The 27,377-nt window shown below is 46.8% G+C and overlaps 1 protein-coding gene across 8 annotated transcripts in view; it reads left to right on the forward strand.

The window, feature by feature from the left end:
• RBM20 (RNA binding motif protein 20) overlaps nucleotides 1-27,377 on the forward strand; it is a 196,022-nt gene that overhangs the window by 154,753 nt on the left and 13,892 nt on the right. For 6 of the 8 annotated variants that reach the window (XM_086680841.1, XM_086680845.1, XM_086680844.1 and 3 more), the window contains exons 6-11: nucleotides 7,371-7,514; nucleotides 9,635-9,766; nucleotides 15,636-15,715; nucleotides 17,493-18,186; nucleotides 24,137-24,238; nucleotides 25,346-26,006. In XM_086680841.1, the coding sequence (XP_086536967.1) occupies nucleotides 7,371-7,514; nucleotides 9,635-9,766; nucleotides 15,636-15,715; nucleotides 17,493-18,186; nucleotides 24,137-24,238; nucleotides 25,346-26,006 (1,813 nt within the window). The remainder of the gene's footprint in view (nucleotides 1-7,370; nucleotides 7,515-9,634; nucleotides 9,767-15,635; nucleotides 15,716-17,492; nucleotides 18,187-24,136; nucleotides 24,239-25,345; nucleotides 26,007-27,377) is intronic. The other 2 variants (XM_025918009.2, XM_086680843.1) reach the window with 1 other exon arrangement.

The raw sequence follows: 27,377 nt of genomic DNA on the forward strand, positions 1-27,377 counted from the left end.
ATATCGCAGTGTGAGTTCGAGCCCTGCGTCAGGCTCTGTGCTGACAGCTCAGAGCCCGGAGCCTGCTTCAGATGATATGTCTCCCTCTCTCTCTGCCCCTCCCCTGCTCATGCTCTGTCTCTCTCTCTGTCAAAAATAAATAAACATTAAAAAATTTTTCTTAAAAAAATGGAAAATCTAGCCGTATAGAGAGAATTGACTGTCTTATACTATTTATCTCTAGCTGGTGTACATGTCCATGTTTAACTTTTAAAAGTATAGGGGCACCTGGGTGACTCAGTCAGTTAAGTGTTCCAATTCTTTTTTTTTTTTTTTTAAGTTTATTTATTTTGAGAGAAGAGAGAACACAAGCAGGGGAGGGGCAGAGAGAGGGAGTGAGAGAATTCCAAGCAGGCTCTGTGCTATCAGCTTGGAGCCCGATGTGGGGCTTGATCCCATGAACCATGAGATCATGACTTGAGATGAAATCAAGAGTCAGACGCTCCAGGTGCCCCGGTGTCTGACTCTTGATTTCGACTCAGGTCATGATCTCACGGTTGGTGAGGCCTGAGTTAGACTCTGCACTGGCAGCAAGGAGCCTGCTTAGAATTCTCTCTCTTTCCCTCTCTGTCTGCTCCTCATCTGCTCACGCTGTCTCTCTCTCTCTCAAAATAAATAAACTTAAAAACGTGTTTTAAGAAGTATTTTTGTAAAAATCATTTAATGCCACATAATGTTGTGCAACTTGGTTCTTTTTATTTAAACAAGCTCTCAATACATATTTTAATTGATATCTCTACCTCTTTCCATTTCTAAACGTAAAACCCTCTCTTATGCTGTAACATTACTACTGTATACATTTACCTTGATTTATCAAGTCTACTATTGATCGATTTTTCTGCAGGACCAGAGTTGTAATCACAAATCTGCCACTATTTAGTTGCCTACAGTTCGAGCGCCTTAGCTTCTCCTAAGCATCATAGGGTAGGATTCTGTGACTTTAAAGTTTACAGGGACATTGAAGTTACCTGGCAGGTACACCACCCAAAGCCTGTAGGCAAGTCTGGCACCAGTAAAAGTAGCTAGATGTACTTCAAGTCAAAGCTGGTATGCTTTATGAAATATATGAAAGTGTCAATAAAGACATCAGTGTCTACCCTTCCAAGTTAAGCCAAGATGCATAGCTATTCAGCCCATGTCCATGTTCAAAATCAGTACCGTGAGGAATAAATATTTGCCCTGTGACTGTCTTTAGGTGTGTTTAGCACAAAACCAGAGACTGTGTGCCAGGTGAAATTAGGTCACACCTAAAAGGGATCACGTTGGACCACAGAAATTGTTTATTGAAGATCCAATCTATACTTTGTTGCCCTAGGAGGAACTTTGAGAGACTACTCTCACCCCGAAGGCCAGTTTCCCTAAGCCACATTTTTATTGCAACTTTGTGAGTTATTTGAACTGAGTCTCCTCTTTGAACTCATCTACAAAGCCTGTTCCCACCTGCACCAGAGGGTATTGAAAGGTCTCAGAATGTTCCTATACAAACTGTTTGCTGCTTTCACCTTCCCATCTGTTTATAAAAGATTGAGTGAGTTGGGAGGTCTGGGACCCAGCCGCATGAACCATTAGAAGCAGCATCTGGTTTTAAATAAGTGGCCCCAGCAAGTGAAAATGTACAGCCCAGTCCCCTGATTGCACATGGGGGCATTCCAGGTCTGTGCTAGCCTGCATGCTAACTGAAATGTCCCCCAGCCTGGGAAAGGATTACTGTCCCTTTAGGTTAGTTGTTAGGACTTTGGTTACAACCCCCGACACCTTAGCTCTCTTGGAGATTCTACTCTAGGCTGGAAAGTTTCAAATGCACCTGTCACATACGTGCCTCCCAGGCAGAACAGTGAGTGGGATGTCAACAGAGCCCATCAACACCTCACATCAAAAAGTCAAGTTGGCCAGGTCTTAAACGATATTCTCTAAACCCATCTACTCTTCTGACCCATAGCACAGCTTTTAAAATCCATTTTTTGTAACTTTTAATAGAGTTCAGATTTACAGAAAAGTTGTAAGAAAGGTATACCTTTTGCCCAGATCCACTACTCCTTTACATTTTGGAATATGTAAAGTATGCCCTTTACATTTATTCTGTTTCTGTCTCTCTCTGTTGTCTTTATGTTCACCCATCTTTTACTGTCCATCCATCCATCCATCCATCCATCCATCCATCCATCCATCTAATCAATGATGTGTTTTTCCTGAACCATTGGAGACAATGTACCTCTTCATGCTTAACTATGTCAGCATGAATTTCAACACAGGCTTTCTCTTACATAATGACAGTATAGTTGCATTTTTTTTTTTTTCTCAGTCTAGGAGCATTGTAGCACATCCTTTAACTGTTGAGGGAAACAAAGAGACATATGTTTTAAGGAACCTGCTGGATGCCAGGCATTGCACCAAGGCAGTTTGCTTACATTGTGTGCCATTTTTGTCTTCTAAAGGGTCCTGTGGAATCAAATTTTATTTTCCCTGCTTGATAGATAAGCAAACTCAGGCTTGGAAAAATTCACTTACTTGCTCAGGGTTAGTCACTGGGCAACAGACGCAGATCCAGGTCTGTCTGAGGCTCTCACTGCCATGGCACTGGTGCCAAGAGCCTTAAGGCTCAGACTCGCTGTGTGTCTGTCCTCATAGAGGCACCAGGCCTGCATCTTTAGTTCATCTCAATATATCATCTCAGCTCTTCTAGGAGCTGCAAACACAGAGACATTCAGGGAGCGGGAGGGCTTATCAGCAAGGTACTCACTGCTTGGAGCTGCTCTTGAGCTCTATAAAGATGAGACCACCCCCAACACAGGCATGTTTTTAAGATGAACATGGTTGTGAATGTATGCATGCTGAACAGCCGATCACATAGAGAAGGAAGACAAAAACATTATATTCACTGGGATAGGGAGTGGGGAAGACACAGGTTTTCTGTTTATGCCCATCACAGTTGGGGAAGGTTATCATTGTCCTAGGTCCTAGGCAAGCCTTTGGCAAGGCTTCTGGGAGGAGTGAAATTGTAGAACTTAGAGCCACACAAACGTGGATATTTCACATCTGGAAAGGACTCTAGACATATAGGCTGCCTCCCTCATTCCAGACCCTGGGAAATAAGTTTGTCCCTGTCATGCACCCAACCAGTGGCCAAGCTGGGACTCGAATCCAGGTCTTCCGTCTCCCACTACATCAGGAAGCCGCAAGCTTTTTACAGTCCATCCCCTTCATCATTGACTCCTACCTACCTCAAGCAGCCACTGCCCTGCATTCCGTGTCTGGAAAAGTACTGTATCTGCCAAAGAAAGTACTTACATTAATGAGTAATTAACTCATTAACTCATTTTTATTAATCAAAACCACAGACATACCAATCAGACTTTCTCATCAGCTTAAGATCTAACCAGGATTACCATATTGATAGGAGAAAGAGACTCAACTCAGGTTTTTTAAATGTCAAAAATCATAACACCCCCCCCCGCCGCCCCCACTGAAATATTGTTACCCTCAAAGACCCTTAAGGAAGTATTAGAGAACCCAGGCTAGAAATCGATGTACAGCATCGGGCTGCATGCTCAAAGGCACTCAGGGTCATCCGTGCCCCCAGTGGACAAATTTTGCTCTAACTGTCCACCTGAAGACCTCATTCTCCTTTACACTCCTCTCCCCACTCCCCTCCCTCCCTCCTTTTCTGCCTCATCATTCAAATCTGCCATAGGGCATAAGGCAAATAATAGCCACGTTTATGTAAACAGTCCCAAGAATAGATTAGAATGATTATACAAGTAACTGGACACCTTTTGTGAATCAAACATGATTTTGAACCTAATCGAGTTTAACAAAAAGGTATTTTAGATCAATGACAGAGAGAAGAACGTAGACCAAACTATCCTAAATCAAATATTTGTGAAAGAATATAACATGTAAATGTTTCTTTTTCTGGCTGGATAGGGTCTTTCACCCGCCCTGAAGCCAGACACCATGGAAACAATTAACATAGTTTCAAGATTTTCATTTCATGGGTTGCTTAGAAAGTGATAAACGGAAGTAATCTGGTTGAAATGAAGAAGCTGCTGGTGGTCTCTGGAGGCACTTGGCCTCTACCCTGAGCCAGCATTTTGCGAACCTATGACCCATGTACACATCGCCAGTTGAGAAGCTCCTAATTAGTATAATTAACTGTGAGGATACAAAAAGTCTCATGGTTCTTTGAATTAATAAAATCCAGCTTCTATGTCTGATTAAAAATCTGGGGAGAAGAAAGTGCTCATGAAACGTACTTTTAAGATTTAAATGCAGGGGCACCTGGGGGGCTCAGTCAGTTAAGCATCGGGCTCTTGGTTTCGGCTCAGGTCATGATCTCACGGTTCGTGATATTGAGCCCTGCGTCAGGCTCTGTGCTATCAGGGCAGAGCCTGCTTGGGATTCTCTCTTTCCTCTCTCTGCCCCTCCCCTGCTCACATGGTCTCTCTCTCAAAACAAATAAACATTAAACATTTTTAAATAAATAAATAAAGCTAAAATAAAATTGAAGTGTAAACCTTTTTTTTTTAAACAAAGATCTTGTCTTTACATGATCATCTCTACACCCAACATGGAGCCCGAACTCACAACCCAGAGATCAAGAGTCACTTGCTCCACCACCTGAGCCTGCCAGGCACCCCGTGTGTAAACCTTCATTTGAGACCCATTCATTTAGGACCTAACAACGTCTGCAGCATGAATTCCTCTTGAGCTTTATCATTGCCCTAGATCTTGGGGGTTAGCTTTGGCAAGGCTTCTGGGAGGAGTGAAGAGTGTGAGAGGGGGCTTACTTTGCAGGAGGCATGTTCCACCACCCAGCAGCTCGGATACAAGCCTCTTGAATTGCTCTTCCAGGCTGCAGGAGATAGTGAGAGAGGTGCTGGCCTTTGTGATGGTCACTAAGCAACTGGACGGGCAAGGAGAGGGCACAGCCCAGAATGGCCCTGTGGTTCTGTGTGTCTCCCCTGTCGGTCAAGGACGACTTGGCCCAGGCCGATCACAGCAAAGTCACATGAGGCAGAAACGTGCTCAGCCGGCCTGTTGATAAATTCAGATGACCAGCCCCTTGGCCCTGCTTCAGAGCTCGGCTGGGTCTGTGTCTTTGTGTAGACCACTCACCCTAATGAGAGGCAAAGATCCTCCTGTCATCCCTGGAGAAGGGGTGAGTCCCTGGGAGCCAGGCTCAGGCTCAAAATCTGACATCTTACGGGGAGTTCTGTCTGCGCTCGGTGGAGGCCCAGGGCTGATCTGGGAACTGCCTGGGCCACACACCAAATCCTGTTCCTCTTTGGGAAAGCGCCTGACCTCTGGACACCACAGAGGGGCAAGTCTGCAAGGGGCACTTGGGTTTCTCCAATGCAATGTTGAGCCATGAAAGGAAATTCTTATTGACTCTAATTGTCCTCAGCCCAGATGAGACAAATGACAGCTTCTTGCGAGAGAATTACCCAAGTATTAGCCTTGCTAGGGATGAGACCCACATCAAATGTAATTACATGTTGAAGTTCACTTTATGTTAGAAAACGGTGATCATGCAAATGTAGGCTATGCTATTAGAGTATGTTTCAGGTTTGGAAAATTGCATCCTTCTCTTCCACACTGGATTGGCTTATGGTTACTAATTCTTGAACCTCCCGGAGACTTCCAGTCTGATTAAGGTTTGCACAGACCAAACAGACACACTTCCTCCCTCCCGGAGCTTTGATTTGGCCCAGGTCATGGCTTCCAAACTGTGTTCTTTAGGACTGCTGGCTGGTGGTAGTGGCAGGGTGCCGGACCCCCAGAGTTTGTCTACAGCAGCTGCTCTTATTTGTGAAATATATTGGGCTGCTGGAGGAAAGGATTCCACGGCTAACAAAGTTGTGAGAGCCACTGCCCTGAATCACAGGTTGTTGTCATGAATGTCTATAGATAAGGTCCCCAAAATGCTTGCTGTGCTCCTTTTTCTCTAGTCCAACAACATGAGGTATATAAGAAAGTGTTAAAAACATCTTTCCCCTTATTCCCTTCCAGTTCTGTTCTTTGAAGTCAACTAGTGTTGACAGGTTGATATGTATCCTGCCCGGCCTGCCTTTCTCTGTCTGTGCTGATATCCTTAACAAATTTTTCATTGTGAAAAATTTCAAACATACAGAACAACAGACACTAGAATAATTTATCCCGTGTATATTCCTTCCCTGACTCCAATAATTATTAAAACTTTATAACACTTGTCTTATCTATCTCTTTCTCATATATTCTGATTTTTTGTTTTGTTTTAAAAAAAATGGCATTGTACTGCGCGTGCTGCCTGGCAGCTTGTTTTTTACTTAATCATTTTTTTTTTAACGTTTATTTGTTTTTGAGAGAGAGAGAGAAAGCGTAAGTGGGAGAGAGCCAGAAAGAGGGAGACAGAGGATCTGCAGCAGGATGTGGAGCTCGAACTCGTGACCCGTGAGATCATGACCTGAGCTAAAATCAAGAGTTGGTGCTTAACCGATTGAGCCCTCCAGGCACCCCACTTACTTAACCATTTTTAAAAGTATTCCTTATCAGTTCATTTACCTCTGCCTTTCAGTGGCTCTGTAGTTTTCTGGTACTTGAACCATCATTTACTCAAACACTCCCCTAGTTTTGGACATCCAGGCTGTCTCCAGAATGTTTTGCCACCTTATAAGTAACAGCAATATCCTTGTGCATAGGTTTTTATATATTGGTGCATTTATTTCTGTAGGATAGATTTCCCAAAAGTGGGATGGCAAGATCATGGGCTATCTATACTTTAAGTTTCATTAAATATTGCTAAAGTATATTCTCAAGAGATCATAGCTGAACAGCTTCCCCACAGTGACACATGGATAAGCCCATGTCTTCATATCTTTGACGGCCCTGGATGTGATTGCTCATTAAACTGTTGCAAATCTTGGGGCACCTAAGGTGGCTCAGTTGGTTGAGCATCTGACTTCAGCTCAGGTCACGATCTCACGGTTTGTGGGTCCGAGCCCTGCGTTGGGGCCTGTGCTGACCACTTGCTTGGAGCCTGGAGCCTGCTTCAAATTCTGTGTCTCCTTCTCTCTCTGCCCATCCCCCGCTGGTGCTCTGTCTCACTCGGTCTCTCAAAAATAAACAAATGTAAAAAAAAAAAAATTAAACTGTTGCAAATCTTTTCTATAAAGGGGTGGCATAAAATTGATATTTTGTATGTGTCTGTCAGTGGGTTCTTTTTCTTCATTAATTTCGGAAATTATATCCCTGCAATCATTATTTGGGGGAAGATGGCCATTAGGAACATCCGGAATAGAGGGCCAGAGAGAAGTGTCTTTTGAAGACCAGCCTCTGCTCTTTGTTCCCATCAGTTTGCACAGCGGAAAACGGGTGCTGGCCGCGTGGTGCACATCTGCAATCTCCCTGAAGGAAGCTGCACGGAAAATGATGTCATTAACCTGGGGCTGCCTTTTGGAAAGGTCACTAATTACATCCTCATGAAATCTACTAATCAGGTAGGTCTGGGCAATTTCACATTGGTGTGTACCAGACAGACCCCCACATGGGTGGAGGGGAACTATATAATTTTTTTTAAAGAAGCTGTTCTTAAAGAGGTAATACACAGCTGGCCTCTTGCTGGGACAGCACAGAGGTTTTCGGTGGTGGTGGTGTTTTGTCTACCCTTGTCTCACTTTACTCTTCTTGTGATGGGTACGGGCCTTTGTGAGTTGCTTAGAGGTAAGGCGGTACTTCAGAGTGAGGTACTCCTTAATACAGAAAAGCTAACTGGCCCCCAAAATAGAAATCCATGGACATGAGTCTTTTCACTGTTATGAACCCCCTGAGCTAATGCTAGAAGCTTCTGATATCTGAGGGCCTGTATTTGGAGTGAGCCAACAGCAAACTGGGAACAGGTTTTTTTCACAGATCTTTGGTGTTAACACCAGAGGCCCTTGGGTCTCATAGCAGGAGAGTGGGTGGGAATTGATGGGTGCCTGGTAAGTCTCAAGGACAAAGAACCCTTAACCTGTGGGGATTGACTGAGAACTTGAGGGTTAATATGGTTGTCTTCACTTCTAAAGTTAAAGGAGGAGTTTATACCAAGAAATGGTCAGAAATAAGAATTTTTAAAAAATATTTTATCTTTTGTTAATATTTTTATTTTGTGAACCAGAGGAACAGACATAGAAGTCCTTTTCTTGATTAAGGCATGAACTTTAGAGACTCAGAGCCACATCAGATCATCAGTGGTCTTTCTCCATCAACGTGGGCTTAGACTACTCACTTAGTCTCTTTGTTCTGACTATTTTGGGTAAATGTACAAAATTCAGCCTGCAACATTAATGCAGTGGGAGTCACTGAATTAGTATTATTCCCATTTGACAGTTGAGAGCTGGAGGTGCTTAAATGTTTGCATCAAGAAAGAGGCACTTAGAAAACTGGGTGGAAGAATCTGAAATAAAACGCTAAAGAATCTTGACTTGTTCATCTCCCACACATCTGCCATAGACTGTGACAGCAGGGAAAAGCATCTCTGAAATTCAAAAACAAATGTGGGTGAAGGATGGAGAACCAGCTTGGTTAACCTACTCAGATCAAGGAATCAGGAGTATAGGGGCTCACAGAGAGGGCTCTCTTGTCACAGACCACTTTTCCTTTCCAACATCAAGGGACCAGATCAGTGCACCAATCAGTATAGTACAAATGAAACAAATTTAAGAAACGATAATGACAGTGAACCGCTGCAGCAGCTATTGGGGTAAACCAGCAAGTCAGTCAAAACAGTCTATTTAGAAGCTCTCTGGAGACACTGATTGAATGCCAAAGCCTGGTTCTTTGTGTTCTATCAGAACAGTTAAATAAAGAGGAAAAATGCTTTGGAGATATAACTGAGGGTTTTCTTCTCTCTGTAATTCAAAAAGGCATGGCCTTCTTTCAAGCCTCGGGAGCCCCTGAGTTGTTTAGTATTTTTCTTTCTTTGCAAAGAAAGTGAGAGTTCAAATACCCATGGCTGTATCTCTGTCTTCTGCCATCATCACGACAAAATAGCACATTTTGCAGGGATCAGCCCAAGGTCACTTGTACAACAGACCCACTGTCCCCCCTATTACTCCTAAGGGTACTGTGGGTTAATGGACCCTCCCATCCCAGGGGGACTCCTGTGGCATGATATAGCGCAGGATGGACATACATAATTTAAGAATCATTGGTAACCATGGGGATCAGGGGAGGGGCCATCCTATAATGAACTCTTTGGGTGAAGTTAATAAATAGGTCTCTTTGAACAGATGGGATCAAAGAGAGCTCTTATACTGGTCTTTTTTCTTTTTATTGAGGTATAAAGTATATATTCTAAAGTATACTCAAGTGTATTACTTTTCTACATGTGTACCCCTACGTAATTACCACACAGGTCAAGATAGAGAACATTTCCAGAACCTCAGAAGGTTTCCTCGTGCTCCACCCAGTCAGCACCTCACCCCCGCCCCAGAGGGGAGCTCAGCCCCAGCTTCTATCAGCATTGATTCGTTTTGCCTATTCTTGAACTTCGTAGACACAGAATTATATCTGGTACTGAATTTTGTTGAAGACCATACAAGTCAACTTGAGTATATGTCCTTCCATTTTTTCCTAGGCCTTTTTAGAGATGGCTTACACAGAAGCTGCCCAGGCCATGGTCCAGTATTACCAAGAAAAATCTGCCATGATCAATGGTGAGAAGTTGCTCATTCGGATGTCCAAGAGATACAAGGAATTGCAGCTGAAGGTAAAGCATTTTCTGACTGTTCAGTCATTCAGCAAGCATCAGCCGAGCATCTCCTTGTCGGGCACTGGCCTAAGTGCTGGCGGGAAGGAGAGGACAAGGAAAGGTCCTCAAATTGCCCATTGCCTTTGGGGATATCACGTGGGAAGTCCAGCCATTATAATGTGGAATGCTTATTGAGGTGAGTACAAAATGCAAAGGGATTTTAGGGACAGGATGACTAACTACCTGGGACCCAAGGAGGATTCTGCAGGGGAAGTCTTGAAGGATGAAACAAGAAAGGGAAGGTGGTTGCATTTCAGAGGTGGGAGCTCTGAGTATAACCTCCTGAATAGGACTCCCTTTTCTGTACTGAAGTACGGGTCTTCAGGAATTTTCACTTCCTCTCTCATTACTGCCCTGCCTTGATCTCTTATTCTCTCCTTCATCCTCTATAATTATATCTTAAGCCCCATAGAAATCCTCCTAAGCAACACATGACTGAATTGGCCACTGTCAGAATGACTATCAGGGATGAATTCAGATAATTCCAAACAGGGCGTTTGCTTGTTTGTTTTAGCTTATTCTACATTTCTCTTTTCTTTTCTTTTCTTTTCTCTTTTCTTTTCTTTTCTTTCCTTTCTTTTCCTTTCCTTTCCTTTCCTTTCCCTTTCCTTTTCTTTCCTTTTCTTTTCTCTTTTCCTTTCTTCTTGCTCTATTGTGAAGTATAACATATATTCAGAAAAATGACTAATTATATATTGTATAGTTTTAAATGTAGTAATGGTTGAAATCCCATAACTCCCATAAAACCACCACCAAAGTCAAGAAATAAGACACCGGCGGCACCCAGAAGCCCCTCTGAGTCCCTCCTCAAGCTTTACCCCTCCCTCTCCACTCTCCTGACTTGGAGGATGATCATTTCTTTGCTTTTCCTTACAGCTCTACAACCCACTTATGCCTCCCTTAAGGTGATTGTTTAGTTTTGCCTATTTTTGAACTTTACATGAATGGAATTATACTCTTTGTGTTCTTTCATTCAACATCTGCCATCCATGCTGGGTGTGTCTATTTATTTTCATCGTTATGTAAATTTCCATTGTCCGACTATGAATTTATCTATATGTTCCACTGTCTGTGGACATTTGGGCTGCTTCCAGTGTTAGGGTATTAGGGACAAGGTTACTGTGAACACTCTTGAACACGGTATCCTGGTACACGGGTACACGAGCACATAACTAGGGGCACATACATAACTGGGAGTGGAATTGCTGGATCTCAAGGCATGCTTACCCTGAACTTTGCTAGGTAATAGTAGCAAGCTCTTTTCAAAATTAGTTGTCCTAGATTTACATTCCTCCTAGTGTCAGGGTGTTCAGTGGCCTGCATTCTTGCTAACATTTTGTTATCTGGCGTTTTAAGTTTTGCCTGTCTTGGGAGAGTATAATGGTTTGTCATGGTTTTATTTTTTTATTTTCCGGATTACTAATTGAGGTTGAGCCCCTTTTCCTATGCTCGTTAGCTATTCCATTTGGGTCTTCTGTGGTGGAAAGTTTCTTCTAGGGTCATTTGCCCATGCTTGTCTTTAGATTGTGTCTTCTTAATGGTTTCCAGGAAGGAGTTCACTTAACTGGAGCACTTAGTCCCTTTGGATTTATTGTAACTATTGCTATGTATGTATTTTTTTTTTAATTTTAGAGATAAAGAGAGAATGTGAATGGAGGAGAGGGACAGAGGGAGAGAGACAGAGAATCTTAAGCAGGCTCTGTGCTCAGCACAGAGCCTGATGTGGGGCTCAATCCCACAGCCCTGGGGTCATGACCTGAGCGAAATCAAGAATCCAATGCCAACCAACTGAGCCACCCATGCGCCTCATATTTATATTTCAATCTACTTGTCATTTTGTGCTTTCTACTGTCCCATTTTAATAGGGATCTTCCAGTTTGCTTCAGCTTATTCCATATTTACATGGGTCCAGTTGGTTAAGACCCACAGCCCTTAATCAGCCTTCAAGGTTGAAGGCAGAAGACAGAGGCTCAGTGGTTGTTGCTAGGATCTGACAAGTCCACGTACGTACATGGTAATGTGTCAGCCTGTTGTCAGTTGCCAGTCCTGATTCAGCTTTGCTTGCAATTATTGCTTCTGAAGATCCTTCACCAACAATTCTAGCAGAACCTGGTTTTTGTTTGTTTGGTTGGTTGGTTTTTTTTGTTGTTTTTTTTTTTTTCTGGCGAATGCAAGCATGTTGCTTTTCTCAACAAATCAAAGGTCCTATCCCATTATGTACCCAGCCAAAGTTTCTGTTCTCCTGGATTATCCCCTGGAGGCTAAAATTGAATTTCTGCACTGAATTCCCAGTGGATCTTTGGTGTCTAAATGAGATGTGGTTGTAAGAATCTAATTCGGATGAACAGCAGTACTCAGCTTTTTAAATTAAGGTACTGAGGCACTGCAGTACTTACTGAGGGAAATAGTTCAGGATGGTGCAAACACCATGTGTTAAAGAGATCACGTGGTCAAGGTCTGCATTTAGCAGATGTTCACTGCGTGCCCACTGGACCAGGCACCATGGTTATAGACATAGCAAGCTTGTGGAGAAGCTGACAGTCTGGTGTGAGGAAGAAAGGGAAAACAGCACCATTGACAACCATGTGACCTATTTCAGACTGGAGGGTGGTGGTGCAGCCTAGATTTTACCCCTTCCTGCTTTGAGGAGCTTGGACAAGGTGCTTTACATCTGTGAACCTTAGGTGCCGGATCAGTAAAGGACTCCACCTTGAGTTCTTCGGTTTTAAGCACTTTTTTTTTCCATGTATTATCTTTTTGAGTCTTGCAATCACCTTCCCCTATGAGGTGTGTAGGGTGGGTAATAGCAGTAACTATAACAGTACAACAATAATAACAAGAATAATATACCTTTAATCGAGTCCTGGTACTCTGGGTCAAGTCACATGCCCAACACCTTATATACATTATCTTCTGTAATCCTGAGATCAGTCCTGTCAGACAGGTATTATCTCAGTTTTATAGGTAAGGAAACCGAGGCTCATAGAAGTTCAGTAACTTGCACAAGATCATAGCTGCTGGAAGAGCCATGATTAAAACCTAGGACTGTTTTGGTTTTGCACAATATCTACACTTCTATATTGTGTTAGTAGGGTCTCCATTGTCCACGTGAGAAATCAGGTAATTTGCTTATGGTCACCCAGCTAGTAAGCAGCAGGTAGTATTCTAACAGGGCTTCTCAAACTTTAATGTGCATACAAGTCACTTACAGGTCTTGTTAAGATTTCTGATTCAGTAGATCTGGGGCAGGGCTGTGATTCTGCCTTTCCAACAAGCTCCCAGGAGATGTTGCAATGTGTCTAGAACACATTAACTACCCTTTAGGAAGGATTTTCTGCTCCCAAACTATCACAATGCCTCTAATAGAAAGCATATCAAAACCTACTTTAACTACATAGCAATGCATGCATCATGGCCCCTAGGTTGACATAAGCCAGCTAGGACTTTCTCTGTAGGTGACAGAAATTTGTCTCATGTAAGCTCATCAACTAAAGTAAGGAAGGAAGTTTATTGGCTCATGTAAATGAAAAGTCCAGGAGTAACCCTGACTGCGGCTGCGGGCACAGCTGCATTTAGGGCCTAAGTGATATCATTAGGACTTGGCTTTTCTGCACTCTGCCTTCTGTTCACTTTGCTTTATTTTGGGGTCCCCCTGGATGGCCCCCAGCTCCAGCCTCTAGGTGGCGTGGTGGCTTCATTGACTTCAGCAGCTCTGGCCTCCCGTTTCCTTCAACAACAGAGCCAGAGTTTTTCCTAGTAGCTTCCTCCTAAGTGCTGAGAGGCCTTGTCTGTGCTCGAGCTAGTTTGGGACACATGTCCTTACCTGAACCAATCTCTGTGGCCAGGGAAGGCCTTGCTGTGACTGGCCAGGCCTGTGTCACCCCAGAGCAGAGGTGGAAAAGGGGAAATGGCCTACTAGGGAGGTAGACAGCAAAACACTGTATCCATATGTGTCTCTGGGCCCAAGGGGCCACCGCTTGAGGTCCCACCAGGGTTTGCAGAGGTGGGGGGAAATTTTGATTGGTCTTTTTCCTCTAACTTTACCTTTTGCTCACCAGGCAAAGTGCAGGGAGAGAAAAGAGAGATTTAAGGTATCTCTCATCTCCTGTCTTGAATATTTCCTCATGCTGATAATCATGTCTCTCTATACACTCTTTGCGGCAAAGGCTCTATTCCTCAGGGCATTTGGGTAAGAACTTTTCACATAACATGTATCCAGCAAATGCATGGAATGAATGAGGAAGAGTAAATCTGAAGGAACAATAAAAAGTGAGTTTTCCTTCCTGCAGACCCAGACAAGAAGGATGAGCTATTTTCTGGGTTGTTCCATAGAGACTTCTCCAGAATCATAGTGTCTCACATGCAGAAGGGAACTTAGGATAGTTTAAACCAGTGTCTCTCAGTCGTCAGGGGAGTTTTCAGGTTCTCTGGAGCAGAGGTTTCCCTCTACTGAGGTTTCCCGTCAGTAGATTCAGGGTGGGATTGAGGGTCCCAGGCAGTTTGGCGGCAGAGGGCTTGGTTTCAGGGCCACTGGTCTTGCCAGCTTCCCTGCCACAGAGGGGGTCTCTGGCCCTGAGAAGCAGTTGTGTGTGTTCCTGTGGTGCTCACAGGAAGATTAAATCAGCAGACGGTGACTGATTTCATGTAAGATATGGTGCTGAGAGCTACAGCTGATAGGAGGCTTGGTCCTCACTTGGGGAGAGTTTGCTGTGTAACCGAAGAGGCAAATTATTCTTGTGGAAATTATACAAGACTTAAGCGAGTGCATCAGTTTGGAAGCTCCTAGAAGTTCAGTGGCAAAAGCCAGTATGACTTGGTTGTATAAAGAAGGGAAAGATTACTGAGCAGGTCCTTCAAGGATGAGGAGAGTCAGATAAACTGAGAGGGTGTCCAGGCAAAAGGAGTCAGGTGAGGATGGAAGCAGACCCTGGAAAGCACAGTAATGTTGAAAACTATCAGGGCTGCTGGGACAGGGTCTGGCTATGACAAGTTAAGGGCTCATCTGGAAAGTTTCAGCATCTTCACAGGACTCTTGAGGCATGGCCTAGAAAACAGCCACAGAGGGTTCAGAGGGTGTGAAACCCTCCAACACCTCCTTTTATGTCGGCCCAGTACCTGTGGCTTTTACCAGCCTAGTCTGCTGTGCCCTGAGGCTATTGGTGGATGCCAGATGGGCCTCATTATCTGAACTTTATAGGTGGAGAAAGGGAGCCTCCCATAGACAACGAGCCTTGACCCCAGATCACTCAGGCAGCTAGAGGCCAAGCAGAGCTGTTCTTCCTGGGTTGAGATTCTCAAGGTGAGGTACATCCCCTTGAGTATGCCAGCACTTCCTGGAACAGCATGGGGCTTGACCTCTCACCCTTGTCTTAAACAGAGCAAGATGTGTTGACCAGAAGCACCATGGATGGTTCCCTATGGTGTTATTGAGCCATATCAGTGTCCTCATAGAATGGATGAGAAGATATTATGTCTGAGATCTGCTTCAGAATATTCTATGGGGTGGGGAAAGGGTTCGGGTACAGATGAACTAGGTTGGTCAGAATTGTTGACAATGGAAATGGAGTCATGGGGGTTCAACATACCATTCTGTGTGCTTTTGCATATATTTAAAATGTTCTACAATAAAGAGGTACCCAAAATGTCGGGGCCCCTCCATTCAGCATTATGCTCACACTCCTCATTCCCTGGATTAAACTTCTTCCTCTAAAAAGGTATTTTTTTTCCCCTTGGGTGGACCGGGCAATGGACCCAAGTCTTCTCTGTTTCCCTTTGGTATTTGCATGGCTGTCTCTGGTCTGATGATGACCTCTCTAACTTTGCCTAGAAACCCGGGAAAACGGTGGCTGCCATCATCCAGGACATGCATTCCCAGAGGGAGAGGGACATGTTCCGGGAAGCAGACAGGTAAGGCCCAAGCTCTGGGCATCATGGAGGATTCTGGGCAGCTGGGACACTCTCCTGTCTCTCATTCTTACGGGTATTGAGTCACACTGTGCCCTGCCCTTGCCCCGTCCATCAGCCTTTCTGGGCCCTACTTTTCCACATGCCGGATGCCGTCCAGAACTGCTGCTCAGGTTAAGCCTCAGGAAAATGCAAGATGGTAGGCTTCCTCTCATCTGCACCTCCTTTGTTAGAAAGGAATATAGAAGGGATTCTGTTGATATTTGGCCCTTTGGGGCAAGGCTACACTCTGCTAAAAAACCTTAAAGTCAGTGTGTGTGTGTGTGTGTGTGTGTGTGTGTGTGTGTGTGTGTGTTCTATTTAGAGCCAGCTGTTGGCTTTTCATGAGCTGAATGTAGATATAAGAACAGAAATGTAGGTGAACCCCCCAAAAGTAGTGACTTGCCCAGTCACCTACTCTGAACATTGAATGCATTCAGTTTTCCAACTCCTTTCTTCCGACTGAAATTGGGACCGTGTCAAGTTGGGGGTACAAGTTTCTCCCTCTCGCTGCCCTACGAAAACAGCCCTTGTGGAGGGAGAGCCAAGGTGGAGACCACAGGAGCCAGCACTTGGCCTGCACTTTCCATGGTTCTACCTGGGGCTGCCACAGATAGTGCTCTCACCAGGCTGGGTCCAGGCTGTTTCCCCATTGATGGTCAAGGCAGCCTGGTCCTAGGGAGCCACCTCTGGGTGTCCCCTGGTAAGTGAGGGCTGTCTGGTTTTTCTGTATTTGGAAACCAAATGAAAATTGCCCATTCTTTTAGAATAATGGGTACATGATTAACTAGATCTGCTTAATCACCAAACAATCCCCAGAGAGAGAGGCTGGGGAGTGTGTGTGAGTGTGTGTCTTTGTATGTATCTAGCTGCTCAGGTTTGGGATCCCCATTTATTTGTTTGGGTTTTTTTTAAATGGTTGGTTGGGATTTTTTTAAAGATGCGTTTAAAGGCGGATCATGCTTCCCACAGTTCTTCAGCGGAGCATCTGGAAGAACTAGGTCTTGCTCTGAATCTTAGGCAGATTGAGAATCCCTTTTCTGGGATTCAGTCCCCTCATCTGAAACACAAGCAGGTCAGAGCTCTAAGGTTCCCTCCAACCCTAAAGTGCCCTCCTAGTTCTTTGGTTTTGGAATCTCTGAGCCTGCCCTCCTCACTCTTGTCCCCCCAGTAATTAGCATCCTTCTACTATGCCCAAGACCTAAACAAACTGAGATGAGAAACAAACAAGAAAAATGGAGGCCAAGAGGTTGCCTTCATTACGGTAAAAGTCAGGTGGAGTTGTGGCTTTGGTCTTGTAGTTGAGACGCTGGCTAATTGAACCCCAGGGTCAGGCAGCCTTGCCCACCAGGCTAGACCAGGGCAACCACCGCCTCCCCCGCCACCACCACACACACACACATCCAGAGGGAGAGTTGCCTGTCCCCTGAGCTTAGCTTCCTTCCAAGAGGAAGAAAGATGGAGTTGAGCCTAACCAGTCCAGTTATTTATCCCTGTTCCCAGAAGCAGAATGAGTAAAAGGGCAGAGACAGCCAGGACTGTACTCTGGGAAAATCCTCCTCCTTAGAAGCCAGAGGGGAGGAAAAGCTTTCTCCTGCACCACTCTCTGTGCTGGCTGTGCGGTTGTGGTGAAGAGTGTATGGCCACATGGGGTTAGTGCACAGTATGTCCACTGGGCATATCTGTGCATGGGGGCAGGGGACGTGCAGATCATAAAACACACTCCTTGGCTCCTTCACAGATACGGCCCAGAAAGGCCACGGTCTCGCAGTCCGGTGAGCCGGTCACTGTCCCCGAGGTCCCACACGCCGAGCTTCACCTCCTGCAGCTCTTCCCACAGCCCTCTGGGCCCCACCCGCACCGACTGGGGCAACAGCCGGGACTTGTGGGAGCACTCGCCCTATGCCAGAAGGGAGGAAGAGCGAGATTCGAGCCCCTGGAGGGAGAATGGAGAGGACAAGAGGGACAGGGCAGACGCGTGGCCACATGATCGCAAACACTACCCCTGGCAACTGGACAAAGCGGAGTTAGATGAGCGGCTGGAAGGAGGGAGGGGCCACCGAGAAAAGCACCCAAGGCCCGGGTCCCCCAGCCCGCTGCACTCTGCCTCGGGCTACAAAAGCCGAGAAGACAGCTACTACCGGAAGGAGCCCAAAGGCAAATCGGACAAGTATGTAAAGCAGCAGCAGGAAGCTCCCGGGAGGTCCAGGAGGAAAGAGGAGGCCAGGCTGCGGGAGAGCAGACACCCCCACCCCGAGGACTCAGGCAAGGAAGACGGGCTGGAGCCGAAGGTCACTAGGGCCCCTGAGAGCGTCAAGTCTAAGCAGAGTGAGAAAAACAGAACCAAGAGACCTGATAGAGACCAAGAAGGAGCTGATGATAGAAAAGAAAGCAGAATGGCGGGGAATGAGGTAACGATGCAATCTCTTCCCCAGGTAAGGAGAGGCAGGTTCCCGAGGACAGTAATATTAATATGATGATGATGAACATTTATTTATTGAATGAATGGAACACTCATTGGATGTTTACTCTGTGCCAGGCACTGTACTAAACACTTTGTCTCAGTCAAGTTATTTAATCTTGCCAGCAACTGTATGAGGTAATAATGGTAATAATACTATTATTGCTATAGATAAGGAAACTGAGGCACAGAGAGCTTAAGGGAGTTGTCCAAGGACACACGGTCAGGAAATGACAGAGCGATCGGGCTCCAAATCCCTTGGCGCGTGGCTACCTTTACTAGAAGTTAGGCAGCGACATGACATGATGCAAAGGCCGTCTGTGGACCCGTGTGCCCGGAGCGGAGGTGGCCTGCGGTGTCGCGGACTCTGCTCAGGGAGATTAGATCTTTGGTCTGCTCCATTCTTTCTCCTGCCAAAAGCATCTGCCGACCCTGGGGCTTCAATGAGAGGTGGTAAAGGAGAAGCAGCCACCACCCACTACGTGACACTGGGTGCCCAGGGCTTGGAGTGCCTCCCTAGACACTGTCCAGTGTTTTACTTCCACTGTAATAAAAATGCTCGGCAGTTGGCTGGCACCTTTCATCCAAGCGTCTGGAAGGGCTTATAACCTGCTATATAACTTCGGTTCACACAGTGAGCCGCGAGGACTCTGGGTACAAAATTTACATCCTGGCTTGGTTTATACTTCCTCCTTTCCCAAAACCACCTACATTTAAGTAGGAGTGGGATCATGGAGGTCGGGGAGGGGGTGCTTCAGAAGGAACTCAATTTAAAAAACCCTACGTGCCTGTCTCCTAGTTTGATTCAGGAGTTAGTGACAGTGACTAAGTTGAAATAAGGAGCCCAGTTCTCAAGGCCATGGACGCTGAAGAGTCACGCTTTTGTTCACTTACTGCATTCACTCCTATATGCATTGGTGGGAGGCCACTTTGACAGGTAGCGTGCTAGGCACAGGGGGTCCAAAGGTGAAGGGGACATGGTCCAGGCTGTAGTGGAGACCAAGGTCTAATGGGAGAAGGAGAGCTACCAAAAGTGATTTACGGTCAGTGGGACCCATACTGGAGCGGAGTAGCAGATGGGCTGTTCTGTGGGCATTACTTCTGCACCAGGAGAAGAGGAAAGCAGCACAGAGGAGGTGACATTTGGCCAGGCATGGAAAGTGGGGACAAAAGCAATTTGGGAAGCAGTGAAGGCAAAAGTGAGAAAAGAAGACTGTTTTCAAGAACCTAGAGATGCTCAGCATGGCGGTGTCTTTAGGGCATATTAAAGAATAATGTTTTTAAACAGTAAAACCCTGGCTCTTGTGCAAACATAAAATGAATACATGTCAAAGATGTTATTTAACCCATTAATTAACGAGGGATCCGTAAGCTGGGTCAAAGGAGAAGCCAAAGAACAGGCAACATGGAAAGGCAATTGAGAACGCTGAAATGAATTTGCTAAGAGACATAAAGCCTTTTCCACGGGAAGCCAGCTGCATCTCCAGCAGGTAAAATTGCATCTCTAGGAACAAGAATCATTTGCACTACGATCCGTCTTCTGTAGTTTGCAGGGTTATAAAATAGTTCCAGATAACAAAAGGCCCCAACTCCTAAGGATGGGACCCCCGGAAAGGGTGTGCTGGACAGCTAACTGCCCAGCGGTCCGTGGAAAGAACACCCTGTTGTCTTTTCGCCCATCTCAAAGTCAGCCACGGTTTTTCCTGACTGGCACAGCAGGGGTTGCTCAGGAGGTGAGATTAGGGACCTGGGTGGGGTGGGTCCACAAAGGCCTTTGTGTGCCTTGCTGAGGACTTGAACTGGATCCCGAGGACCTGTGAACCAGAGGGTGTTTTTAAGAAGTGTGTCTACACTTGGAGGTACCTAAGGGGCTGGTGATGGGTCAGTGCCTCCAAAGAGTCACAGAGGGACAGAGAGCAGCAGCCCCTTGAGCCAAGGGCTCAAGCCTGGGCCTCATACACATGCCAGCAGCCCAGCCCCCTGTGTCCCCATGGCAAAGTGATGGAGCTGCCCCTTCACAAGCCTACCCACATTTCTGAGACTCTTCTTCAGTCTCGGTATTTTTCCTACTATTTCACCCACCTGCTTTCATCGGTTTGCCCATTTAAGGTGACACATGCTATGGGTCATCCCCAGAGCCCTGTTGCAAAAAAAAGATGCCCAGAAAGCCCCATGGGTTTCCACAAATTCTGTCTCTTTAATTGGTTCTGCCTCTAATAGCCCTAGAGTGGAGTCGGTGGGGACTTGGGGTCCCCAATGGATTGTTTCTGTGGGTTTGGGAGCCAGGAAGCCCCAAACCCTTTTTCTGACGGAATATCAGTAGCATAGACTTTCCCTCACTGATCTCAAAGCGTATATAACAATCTTGAAAATGACCCAAATCCTCCAGGGCTGCCCCAGGAGTCAGATAACAGGCAGTGACTGAACTTGGAGATGGAAGACAGCTTGACTGAGGACGGTGTCGTTGCCTTCTTCTAACATGCCAGACACCTCCCACCACAGGGTCTTTACACATGTTCACCTGCCTGAGACCCCTCCCCTGCCAAAGTCACGTGGCTCCTTCCTCCCCACCTTTCACTTGTTGTTCTACTCCCCCCACAAGTTTATTCCTGGAGAGAAATCCCACAACATAAAACCACAGTGTCCCAACTCACTTGTCTTCCTTCCCTGCCAAACTCTCCTAGGTCCAACCTATCCCCTGGTCTGTCTTTATTTTATTTAGTGTCTGTCTCCTACAGCCCCCAAACATAACCTCCACAAGGGCAGGAATTTTTGTCTGCTGTGCTCACTGCCATGTCCCCAGTCCCAAAATCAGGGCTTGACACAGAGTGGGTGCCCAGTAAGTATTTGCTGAAGGAAGAAAGGAATGACTGACCCAGATTCTGGAGACAAAGGCCTGGCTTCTGAGAACCAGGTCACTCCCTGTTCTTCTGGGCCTCAATTTTCTCATTGGTGAGATGGGTGTGATCACAGGGCTGTCATAGGGCTTTAATGAGCTTGTGCTCATTCAAAACCTCTAAGATGTCTGGAGAAAGTGCCCATGCTGGAGAGGCCAGTGTGTGTGCTGTTCAGTGTTTGTAAGTGGCCAAGTCCACACCTGAGACTCAACCTTGACCACAAGGCCATAGAAAGAAAGAAAGAGATCAAGTCACTGAATAGGGTGAACATGGGTATGAAACATTCCTCCACCTTACTGGAAGGGCGATCAAGGGTTATAGACCCAGATGCCTGGAGAAAGGAAGCCAGGAAGGGGACACAGACCTGGTAATAGGGGTGAAGCCAACGTGGAAAGAAGTAATCATGGCAGACCAAGGAGGGGGTACCTGTCTACTGGGGGCAGTTAGCCACTCCTCAGCTCTGTTCTATGGCTGCCATTCAGGAATGCAAGCCGGGTGCTATTAGATCCCCCATTTTTTAAAGAGCGGCACCAAAATCCACGTATCTCTGAAATTTTTCCACATTTTAGAAACTGTATAGACTAGAACATGTCTGTAGGCCAGATGGAGCCCAAGGTTCCCTAGAATGCAGCCCCCAGTATAGGCAGTCCATAGAAGGGAGAAACAGAAAAACTACTTATGCTCAGTTCAGAGCCTAGACAGAGACCTAAGCATGCCAGAGGCAGGTGTGAGCTAGTTAACCACTCCACCCCCTCCTTCCAGTCTCCATCCTCATATTGACTAATATCCACAGAGCACCTAGCACTGGGACTACAGTTCTGAGTGAAAACTGAAATGACCCTTGATCTCAGGAGCTCATGGTCTAATGGAAAGACACACTAATCAAATAATTCCTCAAATGAGTAGAAGAGCATGAGTTAAGTGCTAAGAAGGAGATGGAAGTATATACTACTGTTAAGGTGGCAACAAATTAGAGGCTTCCCTGGGTTAAGATGCGACTGTTGAGATTTGAAGGAATGGTGGGTTTCACTGAGTGAAAGGAAGAACAGACAGAACAGCATGTGCAAAGGCCTTGTGGCTGAGGGTCAGTGTTGCAGGAACAGAGACAGCCAGGGTTAGAATGCTGAGACATAGGTCTGGTTTGTCAACAGGCCTTATCATGCAAGGTTGTAGGCAGGTTACGGATTTGTGTCTTTATCCCGAGTGCAAAGGGAAACAGATGAAATATTTAAGCAAGAAGGTGTGGTGAGGTTAGGACAGTTTTTGCCTTGTGGAGTCATCATTCTTGATCGCCTTGGGGAGAATAGACTTGGGAGGAGGCTACAGGGCAGAAGGGGGAGACCAGTTAGGAGGTGGTTTAACTGTAGGCCTAGCTCTGTGGAGGCAGAGCTCTGCTTGCAACAGTTGGGGCCCAATATCTTAGTCTGTGAGCTGGCGCGGGCAGCTGGGTGCATTGATTGCATTTCTTGGCTTCCCTTAAACTGCTGCTCTCACTTAAAGTGATCCCAGGGCGAGGGGCACACTGAAGGCACTGCTCTTCCTTTGCCTGCGGGAAGAAACGCCTAGATGCAAATGGTGAGGTGCTTACTTCGGGCCAGGCTGCCCCTGCCTCTCCCAACTGGAATTGGAGGGGGCTCTATTGTGTCCACCTAGGAGTGTGGCTGGAGGAATTTGCCTGGGGAGGGTAAGCGTTACTTACTCGGACAAGGGAGAGCCATAGGTAGTTTATTCAGGGAGATAACAATAAAAGACCTCTCCTTTTGGTGGAAGCTATGCATTCTGATGGGTAAAAAGGCATTTGGAGCTGCTTTGCACTTAGGCTAGCTTGGAAGATCAGAGCAGAGCTTGGAATCTTCCGCTCCAAATACCAGAAAGAGCAAGGACCTGAGGATGTTAGCTCTCTTCCCCTGTCTGGTAATAACTGGTTAAACCAGTCAGCTCTGAGCTCCTGCCCCAGCTGGTTCTGTGTCAGCGCCAGAGGGGTGTGTCCAGTTGTAAGGAATCAGAACCAGAGTCACTTACTCAGAGCCAACCTCAGCCAGAATCGTCGGGAAGATGCAGCTGGCCCCTGAGAAAGTCCAGGAAGAGTCACTGATCTGGTGGCCAAAGTTTAAGTCAGGGGAGAGTATCCTCCAAAAACTTCTAAAATGAGGTTTGGCAAACTTGTTCTACAAAGCACCAGACAGCAAACGTTTTAGGCTATGTGGGCCAAGAGGCCAACGTGAAGATATTATGTAGGCACTTACGTAATCATTTAAAAAGCAACTATTTAAAAATGAGAAAAGCCTTGTTAATTCACAGATTGTGTAAAAGGAGCTCAGATTTGACCTGAGGATGAGTGTTTGCTGACCCTGTTTTCAAGGCTGCTCAGAGGCTAATTCTCCAACCGAACACCTGCTTCTAGTTGTTTGCTTTCTCAGACATGAGCACTGTCTATCATGAGGGACTGAATTTGAGGGAGGGAATAGAAGGAAGGAAGAAGGGAGGGGATTGCTAGTTTGGACTGTAGCTCTAGGAAAGAGAGAGGACAAACGAGGGGTGAGAGGACACTGGTCGGCTGACCGCCCCCTTCCTACTCATAAGTGCCCTGGATGGGACTTCTATGGCCGCAACAGATCTTTGGGGGAGATGTCACCATGATGTTTGTTAACCCCAGGGCCAGTTCACCCTTGGTCCCTTTACTTCTCCTGTCTGTAGGTTTCATAACAACGAAAAGCACCCAGTTTGCCAGGGATTTCTGCCCCACTAAAGACATCAGTCCAGCCATTAAGACATTTCTGTGCCTCCTTTGTCTGTGTGACTTTGAGCAAGTTACTTAACCTCTCTGAGCCTTAATTTCCTCATCTGTAAAATGAAGATCATAGCACCTGCCTCCAAGGGGTTTTTGTGAGGATAAAGGAAATGTTGTCTGTGAAAACACACTTAGTGACTGTTAGCTGTGCTCAGCATCATTTTCTCTTGGCACTTCCTCTTTTCTCTGCCACTGCTCACTGTTGATTTGGTTTGTTCTGTTCTTCCTTTGGTAAGGCTGGAAAAGAGGAGCAGGAGGGCATGGAAGAAAGCACCGCATCAGTGGGCAGGCAGGAGAAAGAAACAGAATCCTCTGATGCAGAGGACACAAGGACAAAGGTAAAGTTTGCGTAGAGCCACATGTGCATGATGGCAATTGGGCACCACGTCTCTGGAGTCCCCATCCTGCCCTGTGATGCCCCGCTCGCTGCACGGATGTGTCCAACACCCCACCTGTGATTCCACGAATGAAGCCAGAATGGTTTTGGGAGAATGGTTTTCCCTGGGATCTTTGCACAGTCTTTACTAAGGAGCTCTTTACCATATGCCTGGGCTCTGCCTCAGTCTCCAACGACTTGGCTGTGCTCGTAAGAGAAAACATGTGCCCAAAAAAGACTCAGGCTTCAGAGCCAGGCTCCCAAAATAGGTCCCTTGGGAGGGGCTGGGGGAAGAGGGGAGCTTTGGATGCACAGGCTGGGGCCCTGACTTCAGCATGCCCAGACCCTGGGACTAACAAAACATCTACTGTGCTCGCAAAGATTATTTGACTTAATTAAAGTAAAACATCCACTTACAGTGTTGGGGCTGCCTCAGCAAAAAGAAATGTGTTTGGAACGTGGCCAGCTTTGTGTCTTTCTGGTCAGGAGAGGTAGAGAGATGGGTATCACTGGCAAGGAAGTTGATCTCCGAAATCTGGCTGCTGGGGACGTGAAGAGAAGTTTCAGGAGGGGCTGAGTATGAGCCATGGCTGTGTAGGTTGCACCCTTGCTGGGAAAGGGACCTTGGGGGAATTTAGTGTGGGGGTGGGGTGGGGGGACTTTGCTACTGTTACATTCAGTGATGGCCTACATGCAAGGAAATAGCTCCAGCAAGTTGATTTATTTAGAGTTTGTAAGTTTGTCATTCACTCATTTAAAAACTGTTTATTGAGCACCTATTACGTACCAGGGCTTGAAATTCTGTGTGCCGTTTTAAACATGGTAGATGAAGCATTAAGGGCTTATTCCAAATGCTGTTTTGAGCCCCAACCTAGAGATGAATCAATGATGTGGGACTTGAGTGGGTTACAGCTCCTCATTAGCCAGCAAATGTTCCCAGGCAGAAGTAAGAGTGCTCAGGATCTTTCTGGTTTTTAGGGGTCCTGTGGTCAAGGTTTGTGCGCTCTGGTTGAATACTATGACCTGCTTCTCAGTCACTCTCTGACCCTTATTCTGCATTTTTGTTCAGGAGCAAGACTGGGAGAGTGGAAGTGAGGCAGAAGGGGAGAGCTGGTATCCGACTAACATGGAGGAGCTGGTTACAGTGGACGAGGTTGGGGAGGAGGAAGATTTTATTATGGAACCAGACATCCCAGAACTGGAAGAAATTGTGCCCATTGACCAGAAGGACAAAATCTGCCCAGAAATATGTCCCTGTGTGACGTCCACCTTAGACCTGGACGTAACCAAGGATTTCACCAACGAGTGTGTGAAGCCCATAGGTAACGGGGCTACGGAACTCAGCCTCAAGTCACCCAAAGATCTGCCTCCTGCTTCCACGAGCTGTCCCAGTGACATGGACGTGGAAATGCCTGGCCTAAATCTGGACGCTGAGCGGAAGCCAGCTGAACGTAAGACAGACCTCTCACTGGAGGGTTCAGATTGCTACGAGAAGCAGGCAAAGGGAGGGGAGAGCTCCGATGTTCATCCGGCCCCTCCACTCCAGCAAATGTCTTCCCCCAAGCCAGCAGAGGAGGGGACCCGGCAGCCTAGCCCACCTCTCGATGACTGCAAGTCCGGGGGGCCCCCCGAAGATGGGGCATGTGAAGGCGGTCCCCTGGAGGGGAAAGCCAGCCCCCGCACCGAAACTGACCTCCAAAGCCAGGCTTGCCAAGGAGTGTCCACCCAGGGTAACTACCTCCCTTTTCTCCTGTGCGCTTGGGTTGATGGGACCACTGCTCACCTAGGGAGGTGTGTGGGCATGTGCAGGCTGGAATGAACATGACTAAGGTTTCAGCCAGCATTAAAGTCGGTGCAGAAAGCCAGCTTCTAAAGGCCTGGTTAAACGGTTAGCGCTTTTAGGCAAACGGTGTAAAGGAAATCAGATAGGAGGCCACATGTTTTCTGAGAAGCAAACTCAGATAGGGCAGACTTCTCTGAATTTACGGGAGCCCAGGTGGACTCTGACAAGTAAAACCTAGCAAAAGCTTTGAGTTATCAGGCCAAGGGGCTTCGGGTCCTCCAGTCAGCAAGCAGCCTGTCATGGCTGCACAACGGTGGACCACCCAGGCTGTTATTTCTGTGAGGCCCGAGTGAGGGGGCGGGAAAAGCAGCCAGAGAGGCAAGAAAGCAGCCAGGAGCGGGCGGAGGTTAGGATCAAGGTGCTGCCGAGGGGTATGGCCGGTTCCCCTTGCTACCACCGCAGACCCCCTTTTTTCCACGGCCTGGTGGTGAAACAAGGCTTGTCCCAGACTGTCCTCCGCCTCCATTGCAGGTGATGTTGTATCTGTGCCCGGCGCTATGACATCATGAGAGACGGAGTTTAAAATAGGCTAAGCCCTGTCTTCTCTGCCAAGTGGAAACAAAGATCCATCAAGGGCCACGGCGGGAGGGAGGGGGGGCAGAGGAGGAGGAGCCCTCAGTGTTCTCCACATGGAAATAACTAAAGCTCCATTTCGCAGAAAGCCTGCGGCACTTGGAAGGTTGAAGTAGGGGGGCCGAGAGTTGGGGACAGAAGCCGTTGAGTAAAGGCTTGAAAAGAGACATTTCCATCCAGCGCCCTGCGGCCGGCATGAGCCTGTCAGGGAGCTGGAGGCTCCGGCTTTCCTCCCTGTCAAGCTGACCTGAGCTGTTTTCCACCTGCGAGTCTCCATGGAAACTGCCACGCGCTGCCTTCTTGTTGCCAGAGAAACACTGAGGCCCGGGCTGTGTCTACAGAAGGCAGGAGTAAAGAAAGAGCAAACTGTTCACCTTGCCCTGATTGAACCCCTTTAGTTTGCCGGATAGGCCTCAACATGCACTGGTGTTAATGGCTTATTAGCTTACCCAGTGTTTGGAGTTCATATTTAATAACACTGCTCTAGCAGCTTGGGGTGGAAACGGCACAGCCTCTTCTGTCAGCCTCTGCCCCTACAGCCGTCAGCACAATTTTTGCCCTTCTGCCTGCAGGGATGGGGCGATTTGTGAGTTGGGGGGCAAGGTAGGGATCCTCCCAGCCCAAAGGGGCAACAGCCCATCCCCCACAGACCCAATGCAAAGGTTTGCCAAGGGTCCGTGGGTGT

Source organism: Puma concolor, chromosome D2 (assembly GCF_028749965.1).
Source record: "Puma concolor isolate L17-30 chromosome D2, mPumCon1.1.hap2, whole genome shotgun sequence".
Classification (NCBI taxonomy): domain Eukaryota; kingdom Metazoa; phylum Chordata; class Mammalia; order Carnivora; family Felidae; genus Puma; species Puma concolor.